Source organism: Calonectris borealis, chromosome 17 (assembly GCF_964195595.1).
Source record: "Calonectris borealis chromosome 17, bCalBor7.hap1.2, whole genome shotgun sequence".
NCBI classification, from domain to species: Eukaryota; Metazoa; Chordata; class Aves; order Procellariiformes; family Procellariidae; genus Calonectris; species Calonectris borealis.
Window position 1 is genome coordinate 128,930 of NC_134328.1, and position 23,036 is coordinate 151,965.

At 50.4% G+C, this 23,036-nt stretch overlaps 1 protein-coding gene across 1 annotated transcript; it reads right to left on the bottom strand.

Moving 5' to 3' along the window:
- Positions 1-715: 715 nt before the first annotated feature.
- On the bottom strand, positions 716-23,036 carry LOC142089908 (uncharacterized). Its single transcript, XM_075167051.1, has 10 exons — positions 21,927-23,036; positions 20,621-20,786; positions 19,794-19,900; positions 17,994-18,221; positions 16,788-16,932; positions 16,360-16,506; positions 15,946-16,176; positions 4,914-5,952; positions 1,353-1,412; positions 716-858 (listed from the first exon to the last, which is right to left on the bottom strand). Exons 4-10 carry the CDS (start codon positions 18,191-18,193, stop codon positions 716-718), a joined length of 1,965 nt encoding a protein of 654 aa, XP_075023152.1. The 5' UTR covers positions 18,194-18,221; positions 19,794-19,900; positions 20,621-20,786; positions 21,927-23,036.

A 23,036-nucleotide genomic window follows, 5' to 3' on the forward strand; every position in this document is an offset into this window, starting at 1 on the left:
GCACTATCTGCATAAGCCTCCTGCACGGGGCACTTGCTAGAAAGTCCCTCGGAAGACTCCAACCAAGAGGAGCGCCAAGAGTGGCGCAGTCAAAAGTTGCTCTCTCTTCCTCACCCCCGTCCCCACAACTCCCATCCCTTCCTCAACCCACGTCCGCGTCCTTTCGCAGCAACCCCTCCCACCTGCTTAGCCGTGAGCCAGGCTGGGCGGAGAGGCAGGACTCCCTGCAAACTCTCCCCGGCCCAACCACCTTTGGGTCCCTCCCAGCTCCCCGGGCACATCCCGAGGCCCCAGAGCAGCCCTGCAGTCCCAGGCTCCCGGGCTGAGCCCTCTCCATCGGCCCGTTGCTCACCTCTCCCCTCTTCCCCACTGCGCTCAGCAGCGCCTCCGCATTTCGGACGCCAGCAGTGAGACGGGGCTCCATGGCTCCTTCCAAGAGCTCTCCTGGAGCTGCGACCCTGCGCTGGCACCTCTCGCTCCAGAGGCGCCCAGCAGCGGCCACCACAGCCGGTCTCCCAGCGAGCGGCTTTATAGAGCAATCGCACATTGTTGCGTCATCGCGTTGCTGCGCCACCACATTGTTGCATCGTCACGTTGCTGCGCCACCACATTGTTGCATCGTCACGTTGCTGCGCCACCACATTGTTGCATCGCCACGTTGCTGCGCCACTGCACTGCTGCATCTCCGTGTTGCCACGCCACTGCCCGGCTGCTGCTAGGCCGCCCCGGGGCCCGCCTGGAGGCCCGTCTGGACATGCACGTGGGCCACCCGCTCTCGCTGACCCCACTTTGAGCAAGGGGCCTCGACTCGGTGCTGACCTGCTGCCCCTTCCTCCTCCTTGTACCTCTTTTTCCCAGCTTTGCGCCACAGCAGGGTAGCGAGTTCCCGTTAGAGAGCGGATTGCTCCCACGGCTCCCCTTTTGCTGAGCCCTGGAACAGGCTGCTTGGACCTGCTCACGTGCACGATTCTGGGCCTCCACAGTATGGCCGTCTCCCTGCTCCAGACAGACCAGACCCAAACGACATGTGGCAGAGCGGTCTCCAGGTGGAGACGCCACTGTCTATCCCAGGAGCAGCGAGAACAAGTACTCGTGCCGAGCTTCTTGGTCTAAGGAGAAAGAGCCCTGAAAAAAGGACCTCAACACAAAGACTGCCATTGTGCTCTGCACATTGGGAAAACCAGGATTCACAGGATGCACCCCCTAACGGTAAAGGTGCACCATGCAGCGAAAGCTGTGTTAACTCAGAGGGGTCATTCCTTATTTACCCCTCAACGTGTGCATCGTTATGAATTGATACTACTAACCGAAACAAATATGACCTTAGAACAGTGTGGCGAGTTAAATCAAACCGCTAACATCTACATAGACTCCAAATCTGCTCTGGGTGTAGCGTTTGCAACCGGATGAATCTGGAAAGAAAGAGGGTTTCTAACGTCAGCGAGACATAAAATAGCACAACGAGAACAAATTTTGGATCTTCTACACGCTCTAGAAAAAACAAAACAGGTAGCACTGTTATACCATGAAGCCCTCCAGCGAGATACTTCTGCTCTGACTGAAGGAAACAATCTTGCCGACGGTGCGGCTAAGGCTGCAGCCTTACAACCCTTACGGTCCAACCAAAAATACAGGAAGAAATGCTGATGACCGTATCTGAATTAGACTTAAAAAAGGAACATGAACCTTTCCTCACAGAAGAAACTGAAAAATGGACACATTGACGAGCAAAACGAGTAAATGGAACCCGGACATTAGAAGGAAAACCTTTTCTCCCCAGGACTATGTTGATACCGTCGGTCAGAGAACTTCACCATCGGACGCGTGGAGGAGCACCTCATCTAGGAAATCAAGTCTCTCCATCACGGGTGGCACCTGGATTGACCCTGGCAATATTACAGGTCACAGAAGGATGTTTGATATGTGCAGAATATAATGCAAAGTCCAAGACAGAGGAAAAAATCAAAAGGCCCCACCCTTGGGCCTGGATGCCGTCCCAGAAACTACAAATTGACTTTGCAGATATGCCTCCAAAAGACTGACTAAAACACCTATAATGGATCAATTACCCCGTTGGGTAGAGGCATTCCCTACTCGAAAAGCAACTGCTCAAGTGGTTGTTAAAGCTTTACGGAAAGATCTCATACCGTGTTTCGGAGTGGCTGAAGAAATAGACGCGGATAAAGGATCACGTTTGACAGCTGAAATATTAGAAAACCTGTATAAAGCTTTCAGCATTCGACCAAGACTGCATGCACCTTACCACCCCCAATCCTCAGCTCAGGGAGAGAGAATGAACTGCACTTAAATATTACACTGGCAAAAATTTGTAGAGAAACTCAATTAAAATGGACAGAAGCTTTACCATTAGCACTGTGGGAATTAAGGCAATGCCCAAACCCACGCCATAAATGAACTCCCTTTGAGATCTTATTCGGAAGACCAGACTGAATTCCAGGATCCGGGGGAGAGGCCGCGCGGCAGAGGCTTGCTCCAGCGAGTTCTGCTCAGAGACGGTGAATGGCCCCAGAGAACGCAGCTAAAGACGCATGCATCCACCACTCTCAGGAGAAAGCTGCACCGAACTCCCGGTCATGACCCTCCTTTAGCTGCTGTTCAGCATGATCGGAGGCATTCCACTCCAACACCTAACTCCGAGTTTCAGCTGGTGGCTGTTATTACCAAAGACTGCCTTAAATGATTCACCCTGCAGGCCTACCTATAATTACATACCCAAAAATGCAGCCAGGGGCCCGTGCACACTTGGAAGACTCACAGTCTCCCCGCTAAAAAGAAATGCCTCAGCCAAATATAACACAAAAAGAAGGAGAAGGAGCCTATCTCCGGCTCTACCACCAGATTGTGACTCAAATGTAAATCTGTTGAGCAAAGCGGACGCAGTAGCATTGAGCCTGTCGTTAGTGGGAGTCCCTGCACTAGCACTAGGTGCCGACCTCCAACTGACAGAGGTGGCCTGTACGCTAGCAAAAACTCTGAATGCCACCTCCACTTTGATTGCATTACTACAAGAGGAACAACATTTGAACAGGGAAGCAATCCTACAAAATAGAGCAGCTATAGATTACTTGTTACTTAGGGCCAACCATGGGTGTGAAGATTTGGAAGGACTTTGTTGTTTCAGTCTCACAGATAACAATAAATCAATAGAAGCCCAACTGAAAAACTTAAAAGCTTTAGTACAAAACGTAAGACAGGACTCAAAAGGAATAGAATCGTGGAACTGGTTGTCAAATCTATTTCCTTCTATCACCCCAATACTGAAACCATTTATCAGTTTGGTATTAACGATTATTAGGAGCTTTACTTATTGTAGAGATCAGAGTCTTCTGTTTTGCTCAAGCGTGCCCAACCCGATTTGCTCAAATTTGTGGATACAAATGCTATTCTGCTCCAATTTAAAGTGTGCAGGTATGCGCAAAGCAAAAGGAGGGAACGTTACTTAAGACGGGCCCGCCTGGAGGCCCGCCTGGAGACGCACGTGGGCCACCCGCTCTCGCTGACCCTGCTTTGAGCAAGGGGCCTCGACTCGGTGCTGACCTGCTGCCCCTTCTTCCTCCTTGTACCCCTTTTTCCCAGCTTTGGCCCTCAGAGGGCAGGGCTGGAGCTGGGCTGCCCGCAGGCTGCTGCTGCTGCTGCTGCACTGGCTTTGGTAGACCATTTTTAGACCATTGCCCTGTCACGGGCAAAGCAGCCTCAACTCGAGAAACTGCACTGACTTGGCCACCCCACGCCCAAACCGCCATTTGTGCCCCGTTCCTCCCCCAGCTTTCACTTGTAGGGGACAGGGTGGGAGGCCACTCCAGCCAGTCTTGAGGGGAAAAGGGGATAAAAGGGGTTCCCGGGGCATCGAGAAAGGCAGAGGGAGGGCTCTGGGTAGCACCCAGTGGCACACAGAGGGCCGTGGTGGGTACCCAGCGGCACGCAAAGGGCTCGGGCTGGGCACCGAAAGGCACACGGAGGGCTCTGGGCCGCACCAAACGGCACATCTAAAGCTGCGGGCTACACCAAAGGGCTAACCGAGGGCCCTAGGAAGCTCAAAAAGAGAAATGGAGGGCCTTGGGAGGCACCAGAAGGTGGTCCCTCGGTTGCCCCGAAAGGCCCTGAAACGGTCCCTAGGGGACATGGAAAGGCAAAGAGAGATGCCTTGAGGAGCCAGGAGGAGGAGTCCTCTGGGAAAGATGAAAAGCTGAAGGACGGCCCCTTGGCGGGACAGCGAAAGGCCCACCGCGGGTGGGAACCCAAAGGCCCATCACGAGGTCTTGAGGGGACGAGAGAATAAATGCACAGAACAAGGCGCAGCCTTCAACAGCACCTACATATGGGACTCACATAAGGCGTGAGTATAGCTTTACAGAGCTGGACCAGCCCCTCCAACAGCCCGGCCGCCAAGCCTTCTAAACAGGGCAAAAACGTTGGCTACTTTTCTCTTCCCTACTTAAGACTCCCTGTAAAACTGGGTCTTAGCCTGACCCAGGCTGTAGGAGGGAGGAAGATGAGGGAAAACATTGCAGGGAAAATGCCCAGGCACAGTACGGCCTGGCGTGAATAAGTGTAGGCACAAGCAAGGCCTCGGGAACAAACTCTTTATTCTCTGCCTGGGGGAGCTCCCCGGTGGCTCTGCGGCCCTGGAGCCGCACACCTCCTCAGGACACCCTCCACAAGGCTCCCAGCTACCGCCCTCTTTAATCACTCGGGCTGCACGGGCTCCTCCAGGAAAAGCTTTAAACGCTCTGGTCTGTGCCGAGCTCCTGCCTGGCTGGGAGGCTTCGGACCCACTGGAGGCATGGGCTGCCTTGGAAACCGCGGGCCCGTGGAGGGGAGGGTGCCTGCGGTGCTCCCTGGCCTGAGTATACGCAGAGTTTCCCATGCAGGCACAGAAGACCTTGCTGTGCCTCCGGAGGTGTCGTCCCGGGACTTCTGAAGGCCTTCTGTTGGCCGGCGAGCATGTTGCTCGGCACCTCGGAGGACAGATGGGAGGAGAGTACGTGAGCGCTCCTCTTTGAATTCTCCTGCTTCCTCTGAAGGCGTGACTATTGCAGGGAGGCTGAGAGGTGGTTGAAGCTTCTCTGATTTTTGCTTGGACTTCCTGTCTTCCTCCAACTTCTTCCTCACGGTTTCCAGAACTTCAAGGACAATGGTCTTGGCATAGCCGATCAATTCTGCCTCCAGCTGCTGAATTCTGGAGACGGCTTCTTGGATGCTCTCCTTGGCAATCTGGCGACTCACTCGTGAGACGTAAGCAGCGTTTTGCAATGGTTGCAACACGGGCAACTTTGCTCTCCTGCTTGCTTCTGGGATCTGCCATTCCAATGCTCTGGGTGGTCCTTGTCCTTCTGTCACGCCCTGAAGCTTCAGGATCTCAGAAAACTGACAGCAAAAGTCCTGCTCAAACTGAGAAGCTACAAAGGATGACAAGGTGGAGCAAACGCTTTCAACAGCCTCTTTGGTCGTTTTGTCAATAGAAGACTGTGAAGATGCTCTGTCAGAAGTTGCTAGTTCCGCCTCCCTCCACCTCTCTTCTCCGGATTTGCCCGCTCGGGTGGCTCTTCCGGCAACGAGCTCTGACAGCTTCTGCCTGGCCGCCAGCCCCGGCTCAGCTGCATCAGACGTGCCGGATACCAAATGCTCCCCAAAGCTCTCCAACACGGTCGCCACAATCTCTCGAGCCACCAGTCTAATTTTGTCCCGGCGATTCGCAGGAGAAGGGTCCAAAGGCTCTGCCCCTCTGGCACTGGCAAACAACCTTCCGCTGACCTCACGGGGAGCCCTCCTTAAGACACGGACGGACGGATCCAGCGCCTTCACCCGCTCCAGCACTTCCTGGACCACGGTCTCAGCCATCTCTTTAAGCTCCTCGTCTTCTGCCAGCGTAGCCCGCAGCAGCGTAGGTTGTATGCTGTTAGGCGCTTCTTCTCTGGCACACGTTGGAGACTAAAAGGAGGAGCAGCTGATGAGTGAATGTGTTCCTTCACCTCGGTTTGCTTTCCTCTTCCTCCTCACAAGACCCCTGCCCAGACGAGTCCCTAGCAAGTCAAGCTTGAAAAACTCTGGTTCCTCTGTAGGCCACCTGGCAAGCAGAGGTTTCTGGTCTCCCGTGGCCTGGAGCCAAGGATTGTGGGCACTTCTCAGAACCAAGCAGGTGCTGTTGTGCTTAGAGCAAAGGGCACTGTAGCCCCCCTGGACCTCAGCACGGTGAACCAGGTGCCACGGGCCCCGAACTGGAAGCTAGCGGCTGCCTGGGTAGCACTGATCGTGGCCGGAGGACAGGCCCCAGGGCACAGCGGGCCCCCGCAGAGGCTGGTACCTCCAACGGGCTCGTTGGCTCCCGCCGCGGGAGGCGCTGGGCAGAGTTGAATAGCGGAGGGAAAGCCGTGGAAGGTACTGGAGCGGGCTCTTCGCTCCAGTCTCCTCTGCCACGGGTCCCAGCCGCTCTCGGGGCACTGCTGCCCTGTATCAGGGTGGCCCGTTTGCCCCTCTTCGAGGCAAAATACCAAGAATGGTTGTTTTGAGAGCAGAAGAGGAAACGATCCTTTTTCTTGCGGCACCTGGCTGTCGTCTGCCAGCCCAAGGAAATGTCCTTGGGACAGGAGGCAGTCTGAAAGTCCACCGTGGGCTGCCAGTCTCGTGCAAAGCGGGGGAGAAGTTGCAAGTCAAGAACAGAGCCAGGCAGCAGCCTGAAATTGTCCTCTCCCGTCATTTGCTCTTTTGCAGCTTGACAGCCTGACTGCCACGGCAGAAGGAGCTCAACCCTTCGCCCTGGCATAGGTGCCACCCCACACTATCCGGAAACGCTTCCCGAGAGGCTGTTGCAGGGGATGGAGCCGGGCAACGTTTAACGGGCCCCCCCGCTAATGAGAGTCAGGCAACAGCCGGCTCTCCGCTAACCTAATTGAAGACCTCCTTGAAGAGAAAACCAACCCACGAATGGCCAAGCACCGGCACTGTCAGGTTCAGGGACGCTGCATCTTTGGATGCAGAAGTCGTTGGATGAAAACCAGAGTTTTTCAACCAGACGCAAAACCAGCACCATGGACCGTGCGGCCATTTAGAGCAGCTCACACTTTCGTGCTAAATGTGCGAGTCTGTGCGTGGAAGTGGCCGCTGAGAGTGCCCAGGCACACTTCTGCGTCAGAAAGGGCTAGTGCCTCGTGTCCGAGAGACGCAGGAAGGAAAGCGCTCGTTTCTTGGTCTCTGACAGACACCCTCAAACGAGGACACGTCGCACACCAGCCAGGCACCACCTCCTCAGCAACCAAGCACCGCTCGCAAGCCCCGAGCAGCTGTTGTCTGTGGCAGCACCCTCTCCCGAGGCCTGAGTACCAACACACTACCGCACAGCAGAGGCGGCCCCCAGCATCCACCCGGCTCCTACTCACCGGCCCCCCTTCGAGAGCGGACTTTTTGGAGCTGCTCTGGGTGCCTGGCTGTCTCCTCTTTTCCAGCTGCTGCTGCTGTTGGCACTCGGCCTGCTGGAGGAGGCGTTGCTCTTTGTCAAGAGCCTCCAGTCTTTTAATCCGCTTCTTGATCACAGTGAGATGCCTGTCAAGAGAAACGAAGGCAGCTGAGAGGGAGCTGCTCTGTCCATCTTGCCCAGGCCATTTTCCGCTCAGCCACTCCCATCATCCTGCTCCGGGCTGCTTTGCTCCAGTCGTCCCCACAGCAGCTTCCAGCTGCCTGTCCAAGGCTCCAAACACAGACCGTGCCAACGTGTTCGCAGACAGCTCCGGCTCCTTCCACGGCTAGGCTTTGTTTGTTTACTGGAACATGAGGCTCCAGAACTTCTCTTGGGCACCACGGGTCCCCTTCAAGAGCAAGCGTTACTTGGCCTTTTCTTACCTCTGCCTCCTCTTCCTCTCTCCCACTGGCAAACTCTTTGTTTGCTCCTGCAGCAGCCACTCTCGCAGGCGAGAAATGTCACTCCCTCCCGGCAGTTCGGAGGCATCCTCTAATTTGGCCAGGTCACGCCAAAGCTTTTTCTGAAAGGTGACACCAGGTTGTGGCTTGCTGCTGCCTGGACAAGCGCTCACGCCCCTGCGTGCTGAGGCGTCCCGCGGGCCCAGGACAGCGCCCTGCTTCAGCCACGCGACTGGAGCAGCAGAGAAATGCTTCCCTTGGGACTCTGCATGCTTGCAGGTGACTTTCCTGCCCGTGCCCACCCATGCACCCTGCGCTAGCTCAGCTCGCAGCCCAATAGTCCTTTCCCTGCCACAACGCCTGGCCCAGCAGCACAGCCCTCGCCTCTTCTGCACTGACCGCCTCCCCTCCCCAAGATGCCGCAAGTAAAGCCCCAGCCCTCGGCACCCTGCCGCTGACAGGTGTCCACGAACGCTCCGCTTTGCCCACCTCCTCTCGCATGAACATTTTCTCTGCCTCCACCTTGAGCGTGGTCAGATACTGCCTGTACTCATTCAGCTCCTTCAGGGTGCAAACTACCTATGGAGAGATGAGGGGAGAAATCCCCCAAGAACTGTCAAGCCAGCTACATAGACTGCCTTCCACAAAACAGCCCAAACCCAGCGGGCCCCTGACTCCCCCCAGACAGTGCTGAGCGGTGCTCCTCGCCCCGGCGCCAGGCCTCGCACCGGCTGCCTCCTCAACACTCGGGCAGCGCCGGGCAGCCCGAGAGGAGCTGGAGTGGGAAGTGCCAGAGGGACGCTGGCGCTGCTTCTGCTCCCAGGGAAACCAGCCCCACAGCCCTGTGCCCTCCGCCAGCAACAGGCGGCTTACAGCAAGCGCTCTGGGAACCCCGCGTGATGAGGGCTGGTTTTATCAGCCCGACGTCCAAACCTACTTTGCCGTCACTGGTGATGTAACCCTCCCTCTTCAGCCTCTGCAGGTTGTCCTTGCGTTTGTGGTAGGCCTGCAGATGCGGGTCGTGCAGGCTGTTGTATTCTGTGCTCAGTAGGCGGCAGTACGGATCTCCCAGATTGAAATAACCAGAGGGCTGGTGAAGCTGTAAGAGAGATTTTCCAGAGTATGAAGGAGGCAGGAGAGAGCAGCAAAGAGGTGCCAAGCGGTACTTGGGAAAAGGTAAAGGTAGTTTGAAGAGCAACACTCTTCTCCATCCTTCTGAAGGCACAGAGAACACCACAGCCGGACTGCAGGGCCAGGCTGGACTGGGCTAGGCTGTGATGGGCTGGGCTGGGGGAGAGAAGACAAACCCCACCAGCAAAGTAGGCATCTTAGGCCACGGGGAAGAACTGCAGACCTTGCAGAAAACAACAGAAATGAACCTTCAGAGTGAAAAGTTCAAGCCCGACAGTTCAAACGCAGCAAATGGATAATGCACTGAAAACAGTCTCCTCAGGGTTAGGCAGGCCTAAGGGGTGTGTCATCTAACTCTGCCTCCAGGAGGTCTCTGCCTTGGCAAAAACGCACGGCAAGCTGGAGTAGAAGGAGGACACTGCGTGCATTCCCCAAGCAGAGAAGCCCGAGCTTTTCCAAATACGCCAACAAGGCAAGCAGGAGAAGGCTGGACTCTCCCTCAAGAGAAACCGGACAAGCCCTCCTTTTTGTCTCCGTGCCAGGGAGCCAGGAGGTTCCCTCTACTCCCCAGCGCTGCCAGATTGAAGGGCTGCAGCCCCCACTGTAGAGCAGGTGGCCACAAGGACTTCTTTGAATGACGGGGACCCCGTAAGAGAGGAGAGCTTTTCTACCCCTTTCCACTTCCTTTACCTTTTCCCCCAGCTTTGTCCTGCAGAAGACAGGCTTGGAGCCCGGCAGCAGAGGGATCTTCACCCCAAGTGGGAGGTCCAGCAGCCCAGTACCTCCTTCTGCCAGTGGCTGTCTCCTGTTCCCCAGCTAGAAAGAGGGAGACACTCATGGGCACTCAGGCACTATCTGCATAAGCCTCCTGCACGGGGCACTTGCTAGAAAGTCCCTCGGAAGACTCCAACCAAGAGGAGCGCCAAGAGTGGCGCAGTCAAAAGTTGCTCTCTCTTCCTCACCCCCGTCGCCACAACTCCCATCCCTTCCTCAACCCACGTCCGCGTCCTTTCGCAGCAACCCCTCCCACCTGCTTAGCCGTGAGCCAGGCTGGGCGGAGAGGCAGGACTCCCTGCAAACTCTCCCCGGCCCGACCACCTTTGGGTCCCTCCCAGCTCCCCGGGCACATCCCGAGGCCCCAGAGCAGCCCTGCAGTCCCAGGCTCCCGGGCTGAGCCCTCTCCATCGGCCCGTTGCTCACCTCTCCCCTCTTCCCCACTGCGCTCAGCAGCGCCTCCGCATTTCGGACGCCAGCAGTGAGACGGTGCTCCATGGCTCCTTCCAAGAGCTCTCCTGGAGCTGCGACCCTGCGCTGGCACCTCTCGCTCCAGAGGCGCCCAGCAGCGGCCACCACAGCCGGTCTCCCAGCGAGCGGCTTTATAGAGCAATCGCACATTGTTGCGTCATCGCGTTGCTGCGCCACCACATTGTTGCATCGTCACGTTGCTGCGCCACTGCACTGCTGCATCTCCGTGTTGCCACGCCACTGCCCGGCTGCTGCTAGGCCGCCCCGGGGCCCGCCTGGAGGCCCGTCTGGACATGCACGTGGGCCACCCGCTCTCGCTGACCCCACTTTGAGCAAGGGGCCTCGACTCGGTGCTGACCTGCTGCCCCTTCCTCCTCCTTGTACCTCTTTTTCCCAGCTTTGCGCCACAGCAGGGTAGCGAGTTCCCGTTAGAGAGCGGATTGCTCCCATGGCTCCCCTTTTGCTGAGCCCTGGAACAGGCTGCTTGGACCTGCTCACGTGCACGATTCTGGGCCTCCACAGTATGGCCGTCTCCCTGCTCCAGACAGACCAGACCCAAACGACATGTGGCAGAGCGGTCTCCAGGTGGAGACGCCACTGTCTATCCCAGGAGCAGCGAGAACAAGTACTCATGCCGAGCTTCTTGGTCTAAGGAGAAAGAGCCCTGAAAAAAGGACCTCAACACGAAGACTGCCATTGTGCTCTGCACATTGGGAAAACCAGGATTCACAGGATGCACCCCCTAACGGTAAAGGTGCACCATGCAGCGAAAGCTGTGTTAACTCAGAGGGGTCATTCCTTATTTACCCCTCAACGTGTGCATCGTTATGAATTGATACTACTAACCGAAACAAATATGACCTTAGAACAGTGTGGCGAGTTAAATCAAACCGCTAACATCTACATAGACTCCAAATCTGCTCTGGGTGTAGCGTTTGCAACCGGACGGATCTGGAAAGAAAGAGGGTTTCTAACGTCAGCGAGACATAAAATAGCACAACGAGAACAAATTTTGGATCTTCTACACGCTCTAGAAAAAACAAAACAGGTAGCACTGTTATACCATGAAGCCCTCCAGCGAGATACTTCTGCTCTGACTGAAGGAAACAATCTTGCCGACGGTGCGGCTAAGGCTGCAGCCTTACAACCCTTACGGTCCAACCAAAAATACAGGAAGAAATGCTAATGACCGTATCTGAAGTAGACTTAAAAAAGGAACATGAACCTTTCCTCACAGAAGAAACTGAAAAATGGACACATTGACGAGCAAAACGAGTAAATGGAACCCGGACATTAGAAGGAAAACCTTTTCTCCCCAGGACTATGTTGATACCGTCGGTCAGAGAACTTCACCATCGGACGCGTGGAGGAGCACCTCATCTAGGAAATCAAGTCTCTCCATCACGGGTGGCACCTGGATTGACCCTGGCAATATTACAGGTCACAGAAGGATGTTTGATATGTGCAGAATATAATGCAAAGTCCAAGACAGAGGAAAAAATCAAAAGGCCCCACCCTTGGGCCTGGATGCCGTCCCAGAAACTACAAATTGACTTTGCAGATATGCCTCCAAAAGACTGACTAAAACACCTATAATGGATCAATTACCCCGTTGGGTAGAGGCATTCCCTACTCGAAAAGCAACTGCTCAAGTGGTTGTTAAAGCTTTACGGAAAGATCTCATACCGTGTTTCGGAGTGGCTGAAGAAATAGACGCGGATAAAGGATCACGTTTGACAGCTGAAATATTAGAAAACCTGTATAAAGCTTTCAGCATTCGACCAAGACTGCATGCACCTTACCACCCCCAATCCTCAGCTCAGGGAGAGAGAATGAACTGCACTTAAATATTACACTGGCAAAAATTTGTAGAGAAACTCAATTAAAATGGACAGAAGCTTTACCATTAGCACTGTGGGAATTAAGGCAATGCCCAAACCCACGCCATAAATGAACTCCTTTTGAGATCTTATTCGGAAGACCAGACTGAATTCCAGGATCCTTTGCTCCAGCACACACAAGCCTTTTGGCAGAGGATGAAGCAGTTACCCAATATGTCTGATATCTACAAGATAGTTTTAAAAAGAAACGGTCTGAAGCGGTAATTACACAAGCTTTCCCTTTAGGAAACTCTTGCATCCGTATCGACCCGGGAGATTATGTGACGATAAAGGTCTGTAAGACTAAGGATGCATCACAAGCCAAGCGCGAGGGTCCTGTGCAAGTGCTGTTATGTACTTATTCTGCTCTTAAAGTTGCAGCTAAAGACGCATGGATCCACCACTCTCAGGAGAAAGCTGCACCGAACTCCCGGTCATGACCCTCCTTTAGCTGCTGTTCAGACCATCATGAGGTCTTGAGGGGACGAGAGAATAAATGCACAGAACAAGGCGCAGCCTTCAACAGCACCTACATATGGGACTCGCATAAGGCGTGAGTATAGCTTTACAGAGCTGGACCAGCCCCTCCAACAGCCCGGCCGCCAAGCCTTCTAAACAGGGCAAAAACGTTGGCTACTTTTCTCTTCCCTACTTAAGACTCCCTGTAAAACTGGGTCTTAGCCTGACCCAGGCTGTAGGAGGGAGGAAGACGAGGGAAAACATTGCAGGGAAAATGCCCAGGCACAGTACGGCCTGGCGTGAATAAGTGTAGGCACAAGCAAGGCCTCGGGAACAAACTCTTTATTCTCTGCCTGGGGGAGCTCCCCGGTGGCTCTGCGGCCCTGGAGCCGCACACCTCCTCAGGACACCCTCCACAAGGCTCCCAGCTACCGCCCTCTTTAATCACTCGGGCTGCACGGGCTCCTCCAGGAAAAGGAGGCTCCCAGGCTGAGAGAGGCCATTGGCCCGTTGCTCACCTCTCCCCTCTTCCCCACTGCACTCAGCAGTACAACATCTGGCAAGAATAGTTGCTACAGCCCAATAATTGACAAAACATAATTCAGCTGGATCAAATAAGAGAAGCTGGAGCTCAGAAGAAGCAGCAGCTCTCAAGAAACAGACTGAGTGAAAATGGTGTTAGCAACCTTGCTAACAACACATTCTGGAGTGGTAAAGCGTAAAAGTCAAGCAGTATGACAAACAATCTATAAAACATCATTTGTACAGCTCTGCAAGTTCAGGAGTCTTCTAAGAAACACCTAAGAGGAGGTCAAACATCTCTATACCTTGGGTTGTTTTTTGGGATTTTTTTGGAAAAGCAGAACTTGTCGCATTTGATCTTAGAAACCCGATACAGCAGGACAGAGTCTTGCTCCTTCCCTGTATAACTTCTCCATGACATGTGTCTCTAAACAGCATGCGGTAAGGAGTACAGAACCCAGACATCAATGATGGGCAAGAATTCCTGAAGACTGGCGAGAATTCAGAAGAGTTTTCCCTGCTGCTGGTGTAAGCAACTCTAGGTCCTCACCATAGGGAACAAGAGTTAGCTTAGAAACAGAAGGATTTTCAAGATTTTCAGCATGAGCCTCTAGCTTCACCCTAAATGGCAGTGTCCTACTCACAATATCTGCATGTAATAGCCTTAAATTCCGAAGATCCAAACTACTTGGTAAGGAAAGATCTATGTTCAAATGCACAGAACAAGGAACCAAAACCAGAGAGAAACTTCAGGCTTCACTAAACATCTGCATGGTTTAATTATTACTCAATGCACAGCCAAGGTACCAATACTGAGGAATTATATTGGCTTGCTTTGGACTTCACAGGAATGTGCAAGGGGGCATAAACATGAGCCCAAGGCTCACGAGAGCTTTGCTAGCTTTAGCTGTCAGAAAAATAACATTCAAATCATGGTATACTGTTGGGTTTTTTTTGCTCGAGATTCGTCCATTTTCTGTCCATGGACAACGAAAGCATCTGAAAAGCACACAGGATGCAATAAATCCTCGTGTAATGATTACCACCTTTATAATTGCAGATGTTAAATAATGTCCTGCCTAGGGTCTCCTCCCTGCCTTTACCTCGCCTCTGCCAGCTGTTCTGAAAGACCTTGTCTGTCCCGCTCCATGGCTGCCAGTCGCACCTCTAGGGCAGCCTTCTCATGCACCAGGAATTCCTTCTCTTTGGACACCTTGGCCAGTGTATGCCCTTGGCAAGAGGACCCCTGGCGCAACTGCTCTAGACCACTGCTAGCTGAACTCTTGCTGGCGGTAAACCTGAAAGTGGGACAAAATACAGTTAGAGTCCTTTCTGTGCAGAGCCAGCCAATGTCACTTCTGAATCAGCTAGAGGAGAAAGAGATCCTGTACTGTGGGCTGAAAGTTTAAGGGCACCTGCTGTATACTGCACTAGTACCCTGGGCTGCCAAAAGGCACTGGGACTGTTAACTTGGAAGTGATGTGTAAGGCTCTACTGGGTTGCCTGGGGCCAGACAGCTCCTTCAGGACAAACGTATGTACCCCAGACTACATGTTTTCATGCAAAAGTACTGCATTTTCCAGAACTGCCACCTTGCAAACTAGAATTCTATCAGAATCTATTCCAGTGCTGGAAATTTTCAGGAAAGTTTGAGCAAAAGCAACTTTGCTCGCTGAAGAAAGTGAAAATACATGTGGTTTCTCCTTTTAGAAGAAAAAAAAAAATATCGAAGTGTCACCTACTTCAGTGTGTAAAGCAGTTGGATGCAATGAGGTGACACTTGGCAGGGAACAGCCCTTGTGGTAAGCACTGTCATATGAAAGTCTGGCTGATGTGGCCAAAGAGATGTTAGACTCTATTTGTACAGTACTTCATGTCAACAACACTGTTTACTTGTCTTATACAAAGAAGTTGCCTAACATACCTTGCTGGTATTCAAGCTTGAAGATTAACCATGATTTTTTAGCTTTTTTCTTCAGTATAACACCTCTGCTGGGTATTTGCCAAACATACCACCTACTCCAAAACTAAGACTGTCTAACAGAGAACAGACCATCAGAAACAAACAATGTTCCTCTCAAAGTTATCCCATAATACCCAAGATTGTACATGATGAAACTGACGCTTAAATGATGGCAGACTCCCTAGTCTCCTCCAGTGATATGATTCTTGCAAGCTCTTTTTCGACTGTACCAAAATCAGTTAGTCCAGAGTAAACCGTCTTGCGTGACCACCTATTTCTCATCTTCTTCCTCAAAGCCTAAAGAAGGTCAGGCAATTCAAAGCTGCATGTATGTCTTAAAATACAATTTCAACAATTTCAAGATGTCATTCCCATTCTTAGCAGTACAAGACAGAAGACATTGACTTGCAGCTTTGTCCCGCTCTCTAGGCTCGAACAAATGCAGTTTTGAAAGTTGCAGACTTCACAACAAAAAGTATAAATAGAAACATGCACCCCTGGTTTTTTTTGCCTCAGAAAAAGGGTGAAGAGCTACGCTCTTTGCTTCTTTTGCCACATGTGAGAGTAGTAGCCTTATTCAGATCCATGGGCAAGACAAATCATCTCTCTGCAGCTTAGCAAAAGCCAAAAAAGAGGCCAACACAGACAGGTGGATTAAAGCAATCTGTAGAAGCAGAGAACAACTCAGAGAATTGCAGAACATCTCTGCAAGCCATCAACACATTTCCAAAAAGAAGTAAACAAAGCCTTCTGACCTCCAGGACTACCAAGTGTCTCCTTGACAAAAACACTGCAGAATCCAACAGATGCAGCTTCACTGAGCTAAGTAGCCAAAAGCCCACCCAGAAAGCACCAGGTTTTTGGTCTCACCTCATCGAGTTTCTCTTGGGTTTCTGCCTTCTCCTCTACCAGTATCCTCAGCTCTACCTGCAGCCCTTCCTGTTGCTCCTCTGCTTTCTTCAGCAGCTGCTCCAGGTGGCCTTTCTCTGTGCAGAGCTCTTCATTTGTTCTTTCACACAAGTTCAGCTTCTCCTGGTCAGAGATCTTTGCTCTCTCCATCTTGTCCACTTTAGCTGACAGAACATCATTCTCTTGCTCCAGCTACAATCACAGAAACACAGAGGAAATAAAAGACAGTAAGATTTACTATGTAGAAGGTTTGGCTTGGACAGAAAAAGGAACATTTCCATATTCAGACAGTCACACTGTCTGAAGGCAAGAGATCTGAAAAGAAGCAGCAGCTGGAGACGAACACCTCGCAAGATCTTTGGCAACTCTGCTCACCTGCAACACAAGTTTCTTCAGTTGCACTTTATCCAACACAAGGGCTTCGTTAATACTGCTCATCTTCACTGTTGCAACATGTAGATCAGCTACTTCAGCACTCCGCTTATTCGGAGCCCCTGCCAACTCTGCTACTGACTGCTCTGCCTGAAGAGACAAAAGAACAACATGAAAACAAAGACAGGAAAATCCCTGACTTTAAGCAGCAACTCCAGATCCCCTTCTGTGTCTCTGACATACTCCCAGTTCAGTGTTCCCGATAAGCACGTGGGACCTAACTACACCAAAGAGCCTATGTGATCTGATCACCATTTTGCAGGAAGGAGAACTGTCTCCCTGTCTTCTACTGCCAGAAACAGCGTCTGTGGTGGTCCTGCTATCACAACTCCCTCTCCCCTAAGTGCTGCCTAGGAATAAGGTGACCATACCTTTTCCAGTGCCCTTGTAAGCTCATGTTTCTCTTGCTTCAGCAGATCCCTCTGAAGGTGCGATTCCTCCAGTGTCTCTCTTGCGACTACCAACTCACTCTGTAACAATGAACGTTTTCCTTCAAGTGCAGCTAAGTCCTTCAGTCTATGAGAAGGGGAAAGACAAACAAGTTTTTAATGTAAAAACAGTCTCATTTCCGAAACCAAGAGTATAGAATCATAGAATCCTTTAGGCTAGAAAAGACCTTTAAGAGCATCGAGTCCAACCGTTACCCTAACACTGCCAAGTCCACCACTAAACCATGTCCCTAAGCACCACATCTACACTTCTTTTAAATACCTCCAGGGATGGTGACTCAACCACTTCCCTGGGCAGCCTGTTCCAATGCTTGAGAACCCTTGCGGTGAAGAAATATTTCACGATATCCAATCTAAACCTCCCCTGGCGCAACTTGAGGCCATTTGCTCTCGTCCTATCGCTTGTTACTTGGGAGAAGAGACCGACACCCACCTCACTACAACCTCCTTTCAGGTAGCTAACAACTTCCTGCCTGCTAGTTCTCTCTCTCCTCTTTCATACGTTGGATATAAGGCTTTCCAAAGTTCTTCCTTAGGTAAGACAGACTTTTAAAGTCCAGATTACTATTCCCACAATTACTTTTGCCTTTCAGCAGTGAATTAATGAAAGAGCTTGCAATCTGTTTGGGGAGATGTGTATGAATTTCCAATCCAATAATCATAGGACCACAGGATGATTCAGGTTAATGAGAGTGATGTGGCAAAATAGCACTTCTTGCCCCAAAGGCCTTCTGCACTCAGTCTTGCAAGGAAACATCAGTACAGAGGTCTATATGACAGTCCTGTGCAAATTCCTCCCAACTCCCTTTAGCACAGCCCTGGGTAGCAAAAGGGCTGTACAAGAGACAGAGCTCTCTTTACGCTGGTCTCAATTTCTCACCAAGAATCAGTTAGTAGCAAAAACATTGAAATATGCAATCTCTTTTCCAGTCTTGTCCTACTCAGAAGAGCTTCTGTCAGTCAGATGTTTTTTTCTATCCGTTCTGTTGAAGGCAATAGTTTGACTAGGGACAGAAACAAGGCTGTGCAGAATGGGTGTGTTTTAAACATGAACACAGCCAATCTACGAATCCAAGAAACAACCACAAAAGATATCGTTGGTAATAGCAAAGTTTAAAACACCTTTACCTGTCCTGAAGCTCCTTCTTCTCCAGGTCCCCCTTGACCTGTAAGCACATCACTTCCCAAGTCTTCCAGCTTATTTCCTGTTCCACTTGCTGCTGTGCCTGATCCTTTAGGACAGGTCTACCCAGAGTGACGGACTCCCAGAGCTGTATCCCAGAGTTTAGGGGGGAGCAGTTTACAAGTATAGATCCAGAAAGCCTCATTTGCTCTGCCTTCAGCTCTTACAAATCTCTGAAGAATAATAAAGAAAGAGATAATGTTCACACCACCATCTTTACCAGCTGACTCACTTTGAAGCACATAATTGCACAACAGTAAAACCTGGCAGGAAAGATGGCATCTTCGTTGGGGACAAATCATTCATCTGACATTTTGGGATCAGGACACATCTTGATAGTTGAGCAATAGGTCTGTTTGATGGTTGAGGAATGAGTCTATTTTCTCCTCAGAGATAAGAAGAAATGTATAGAACAGCCAGAAGGCTTCAAGAATTAACTAGTAGGTCAGGCATACTCTACACATTAAGGAAACCTTATAATCAAATAAGGTACATGGCTGACAGTAACCCAGGGTTTGAAACTGCGTGCTGATACCATGTCCTGGTTTTGGCTGGGATAGAGTTAAATTTTTTTCCTAGTGCTGTGTTTTGGATTTAGCATGAGAAGAATGTTTATGACACATTGACGTTTTTAGTTGTTGCTAAGTAGTCGACTAGTCAAGGACTTTTCAGCTTCCCTGCTCTGCCAGGTGCACAAGAAGCTGGGAGGGAGCATAGCCAGGACAGCTAACCCAACTGGCCAATGGGGTATTCCATACCATATGACATCATGCTCAATATATAAATCGGGGGTGTGATCCAGGAAGTAGCGATCATGTTTTGGGTATCGGTCATTGGGTGGTGAGCAATTGCATTGTGCATCACTCATTTTGTATATTCCATCATCATTATTAATTATTATTACTATTATTATTCCCTTCCTTTTCTGTTCTATTAAATTGTCTTTATCTCAATCCACGAATTTTACTTTTCTTTTCTGATTCTCTCCCCGATCCCACTGTGGGAGGTGGGGGAGTGAGCAAGCGGCTGTGTGGTGTCCGGCTGCCTGCCGGGTTAAACCATAACACACCAGAAGAAGGTACTATTACGGCTACCTATTTTTGTTTGCATAGAAGGCAACTGTGAGAAAGGAACCTCAGAGAGCCCAAGAACAAGAAAACAATCATAAAAAGGAGGTATCAAACTAAGCAAAATAAATTTGATAAATGCAGTAACAGCATAGAGAAGCTATTCTTTCACCAATGTTGGTACAGGAATAAGTGGATGCAAATGGACCAGAATAAATGTAAGCTGGAAATAAGAAAAAAAACCACCCATATATTCATGAATGATCTTTCCATCAGGAGCAGTGGGAAAAGAAAGCCAGTGAGATTTAAGGCAGATTTTAATCACTCTGTAAAAGGGACTGCTCTACATGCCGCGTGCATAGCTTTGGTGAGTCTCTTCCAACGTGTCCACATATGCCTGTGTCTGTGTTAATATGCCCAAAGATCAACACAGTCAAGTTCATCTGTTCAGGGCCTCTGCATTGCTTATAGTCCGAGCCCCTCAGTTTTATCTGAAAACCAGCATCAAACAAAATGATTCTGAAAATAGCCTAAAGCACGCTTAATGGCATTGCTTCAGACTACCAAAGGAAAAATCATATCCTTAGCCGCAACTAAAGTAACATCAAGGCTCAAAAAGCAGGTGTGAAGGGAAGCTACATTTTTTCTGCAAGAGATCTAGCCTTAACCTCTACTCACCGGTCAGTGGCAGTCTTCATTTGCAGGAAATGACAGCGGAAGTTTACCACCTGACACCATAGGCTGAGGAGATGGTTATGTTCATCCCTTAAATAGCTGTCATAAAGCTAAACATGCAAAACCAAAAAGAAATGCCAATTCAGTCTTTGCTGTCACTGTACAAGTCTTTCAGATAGGAGAGAGTACAACCATCACCACCAGGTCTCCTTTAATAACAATTCCAACAGGGGCATCAAGGACTGAAGAAGCACCACAGAAACATCCTCAGTGACCTGCCACCTGACTTCAAAGAAGGGAACATCCACGCTTCTCCTGCAGGAGTGATATCAGCAAAGCAAACTGATCACGATTCATCATCTCGCCTTGCAGAGGTGTCTAACAGTCTTGGTGGAGGAAGACAAAAACAAGCCCCTCCAAGACCAGGGTCAGATTTGCTTACAACAGGCTGTTGGTAAGGGAGGCCTGTCTTGATCTTCTGTTGCCTACTCCGAATCTGAAAACACACAGACCTCTCTGGTCTCCACTGCTGTAGAGAGATATTTAGGAACTCTTGAAAAGACAAGCGTTCATGTGACTGCCCTACAGTGCCCAGCAACAGAAAGCATTGGCCTTTAAGACCAAGCAGTATGGTCACAGCAGGTGGGTATCTGCTATCACCACAATTTGCTGACACTCCTCCATCTCACACCCCTGTCTTCTGCTAGTCAACACCAATACATCCTCAATGTAGCCACAACTTTCACACAGCAAGTCCTCTATGCCAGAAATAAAATGCATTCTCGTTCCACTCTGGCATCACGTCTGACATTCCCGTAGCCTATCCTTACCTCACGTTCATTGTGCCATTCACCCTCCTTCAATTCCAGCTCCTCCTGGGCCCTCATCCAATCCACCATCAGTTTTTCAACACCTTCTCTCAGGGCTAAATTAACCTCATTCGCTTTATCTAGGTGCTCCCGCAGGACAGCGTTCACTGCTGCCAGATTCTCACACCTTGGAAAAGGAGAAACAGCAGTAAGAGGTCAGTGAACAATTGCTATCCACAAGCAGCATCCCCGTGATTTTCCAACTTCTTCAACACTGACTTTGTTGTCAAACTGAGAGGTAGTAAAAGTGCTTTCTAAGATTCAGTAAGATCTCTCTGTAATGGCAAATTCATTTGCTTCTCCTTGCTTTGAGCCTTCAATTTCCATCTACAATTTCAGTTGTCCCTTCCTCTTCATCTTTGATGATGCCCACAGTTAACGTCTTGCCTCCCCTTCGTGCTGTCTGATCACTGGATGCATCACCTTTCTCTATCATTGTCCTGATATCCTCTTCCTCCACACTTCTAAGTTTCCACGTCCTTTTCCCTTGCAATGTTGAACCCACTGCTGCCCTCACCTTCTTGTTAAGCTTCTCCCTGTCTTTGTCCTATACACTGTGTAAGACCTGTAGCAAAGACCCCCACCTTGTCGATCCAGTAAACTGCACACCACAAAGACAGCACCATATACGTAGGGGAAATAGCTTTATACGAAACTTTCAACTGAAAACTGAAAGGTCAAGCACTGCAGGTTAATGACTTTGGGGCCACAGACGAATATTTCACCCAGGAAACATTTAATGAACAAAATTTCAAGAACTTCTGCCCTCCTGAAACTCAGTTTCTGGACGAAAACAGGAGTTGCGCTACTCCCACCTTAGCTTGCAACATAAGTAACACAGCACACAGATGCCTTCTACACCACACACAATTACCTCTTGGGCAGAGGAAAAAAGAAAAGCAGAGAAAGAAATATGGCAGAAGATGCCTGTGGTGCCAAGTACTCTACTGGAAGACTCCGACACAAGCACAGGATATGCTACTCAGATAAAACCAAACAGGAAAACTCCTGCGCTGTGAAATGTTCAGGATGTCAGGGCTTGATTCTCAACCTAAAATGGGGCTCTGCTGAGTAGCTCACCTACTGAATCATAGAATAATTTAGGCTGTAAAGAGACCTTTGGAGGTCACCCAGAACAACCCCCAGCTCAAAACAGAGCCATTCAGCACACACCACTATTACTGCACCACAGAACAGATTGTGGACCTTTCTCCTTTCAAAACAGCTTGCCCAACTTCTTCCCTTGGGGAGACCAGGTAGCACTAACAGGTTTTCCCTCACTTCCATGAGCGTCCAGGATACTAAGGATGAGGTAACACGTCTTCCTTTGATGCTCCTCTTCCAACTGAAGCAATGCTTTCTCCAGGCTGGGGTCTTCTGTGGCTTCCCATCTGCCTGGAAGGGATCCCTTAAGAAGAAAGGAAATGTTTAGTCAAATTCTTGGTTCCCTTCACTACTGTTAGCATCCATCGCTTTCCCCTCCATTTGTTTGGTATCTCAGGAGCTCGTGGCTCCTTCCAGACATAACAGTGTCGTGACCACACGAAGGAAGGGAGGGGAAGAGTCTTACTCCATGTGAGTAGCTCTCCTCAGTCTCCCAATGTTGCACTCTCCCAGCTGGGTAGCCTCAGCTCATGACCGCAAGTGCTCACTTCCACTTGAAGCCTGGGAATATTCTCCTACCCTTCGTTTCCTAGATTTACTTTAGCCATGAAGCAGAAAGAAAAGCACAGAGCCAGGTCTGTATGTTGAATGCCAGCATTCTTGCCTTCCAAAATGCTATGTTTCAACCAATTCTTTTTCAGAGACAGCCATATAATTTAACAGGCAGTACAGCCCTCTCCTGAGACCTAGGACAAATGTTACTCCAGCAATAAAGCACTCTTTCACAAAATTAAAATCCTTCTTGATAGGGTTTTCTGGACTGGCATTTCTGGGACTACTGGCTGCTCTAAGAATGGCAACTGGACGAAACACTGACAGGCAAACTTTACAGTGCTTCTTTAAATCCTCAGGTAGCAAAATCTTGTTTTCCTCTGTCATTGCTTTGGGGAGCTTTTTGTCTGCATTAACGAATGCTACGTACACTGTCTTTAGATAGCAACCTGCACACTCACCCCTCCTGCTTCCGGCTGCTGCTCCAACTCTCGACATCAAGTTCGGTACTGCAGTACCTAGATGGATACCTAGGATGAAGATGAGCGAATGCAGCTTATGACAGACTTGGCTTCTCCTGCATTAGCTTTTCTATTTAGCAAGTAAAGCTAGTTCTGACCACAGTCCTGCTGCAGAACACAGATTTCTGTTCAGCTGCAGAAGGCGAGCACCGGTGTCGTGGTTTAACCCCAGCCAGCAAATAAACCCCATGCAGCTGCTC

Bases quoted from the DNA above. Each gene is read 5' to 3' on its own strand.
- LOC142089908 (XM_075167051.1), bottom strand. From the start codon at position 18,193: ATGAGGCTTTCTGGATCTATACTTGTAAACTGCTCCCCCCTAAACTCT. The intron at 16,177-16,359 runs GTGAGCAGAGTT...CTGTGATTGTAG, and splicing joins TGAAGAAACTTGTGTTGCAG to CTGGAGCAAGAGAATGATGT. The intron at 859-1,352 runs GTTTGATTTAAC...TGTGGCGCAAAG, and splicing joins AGTCTATGTAGATGTTAGCG to CTGGGAAAAAGAGGTACAAG.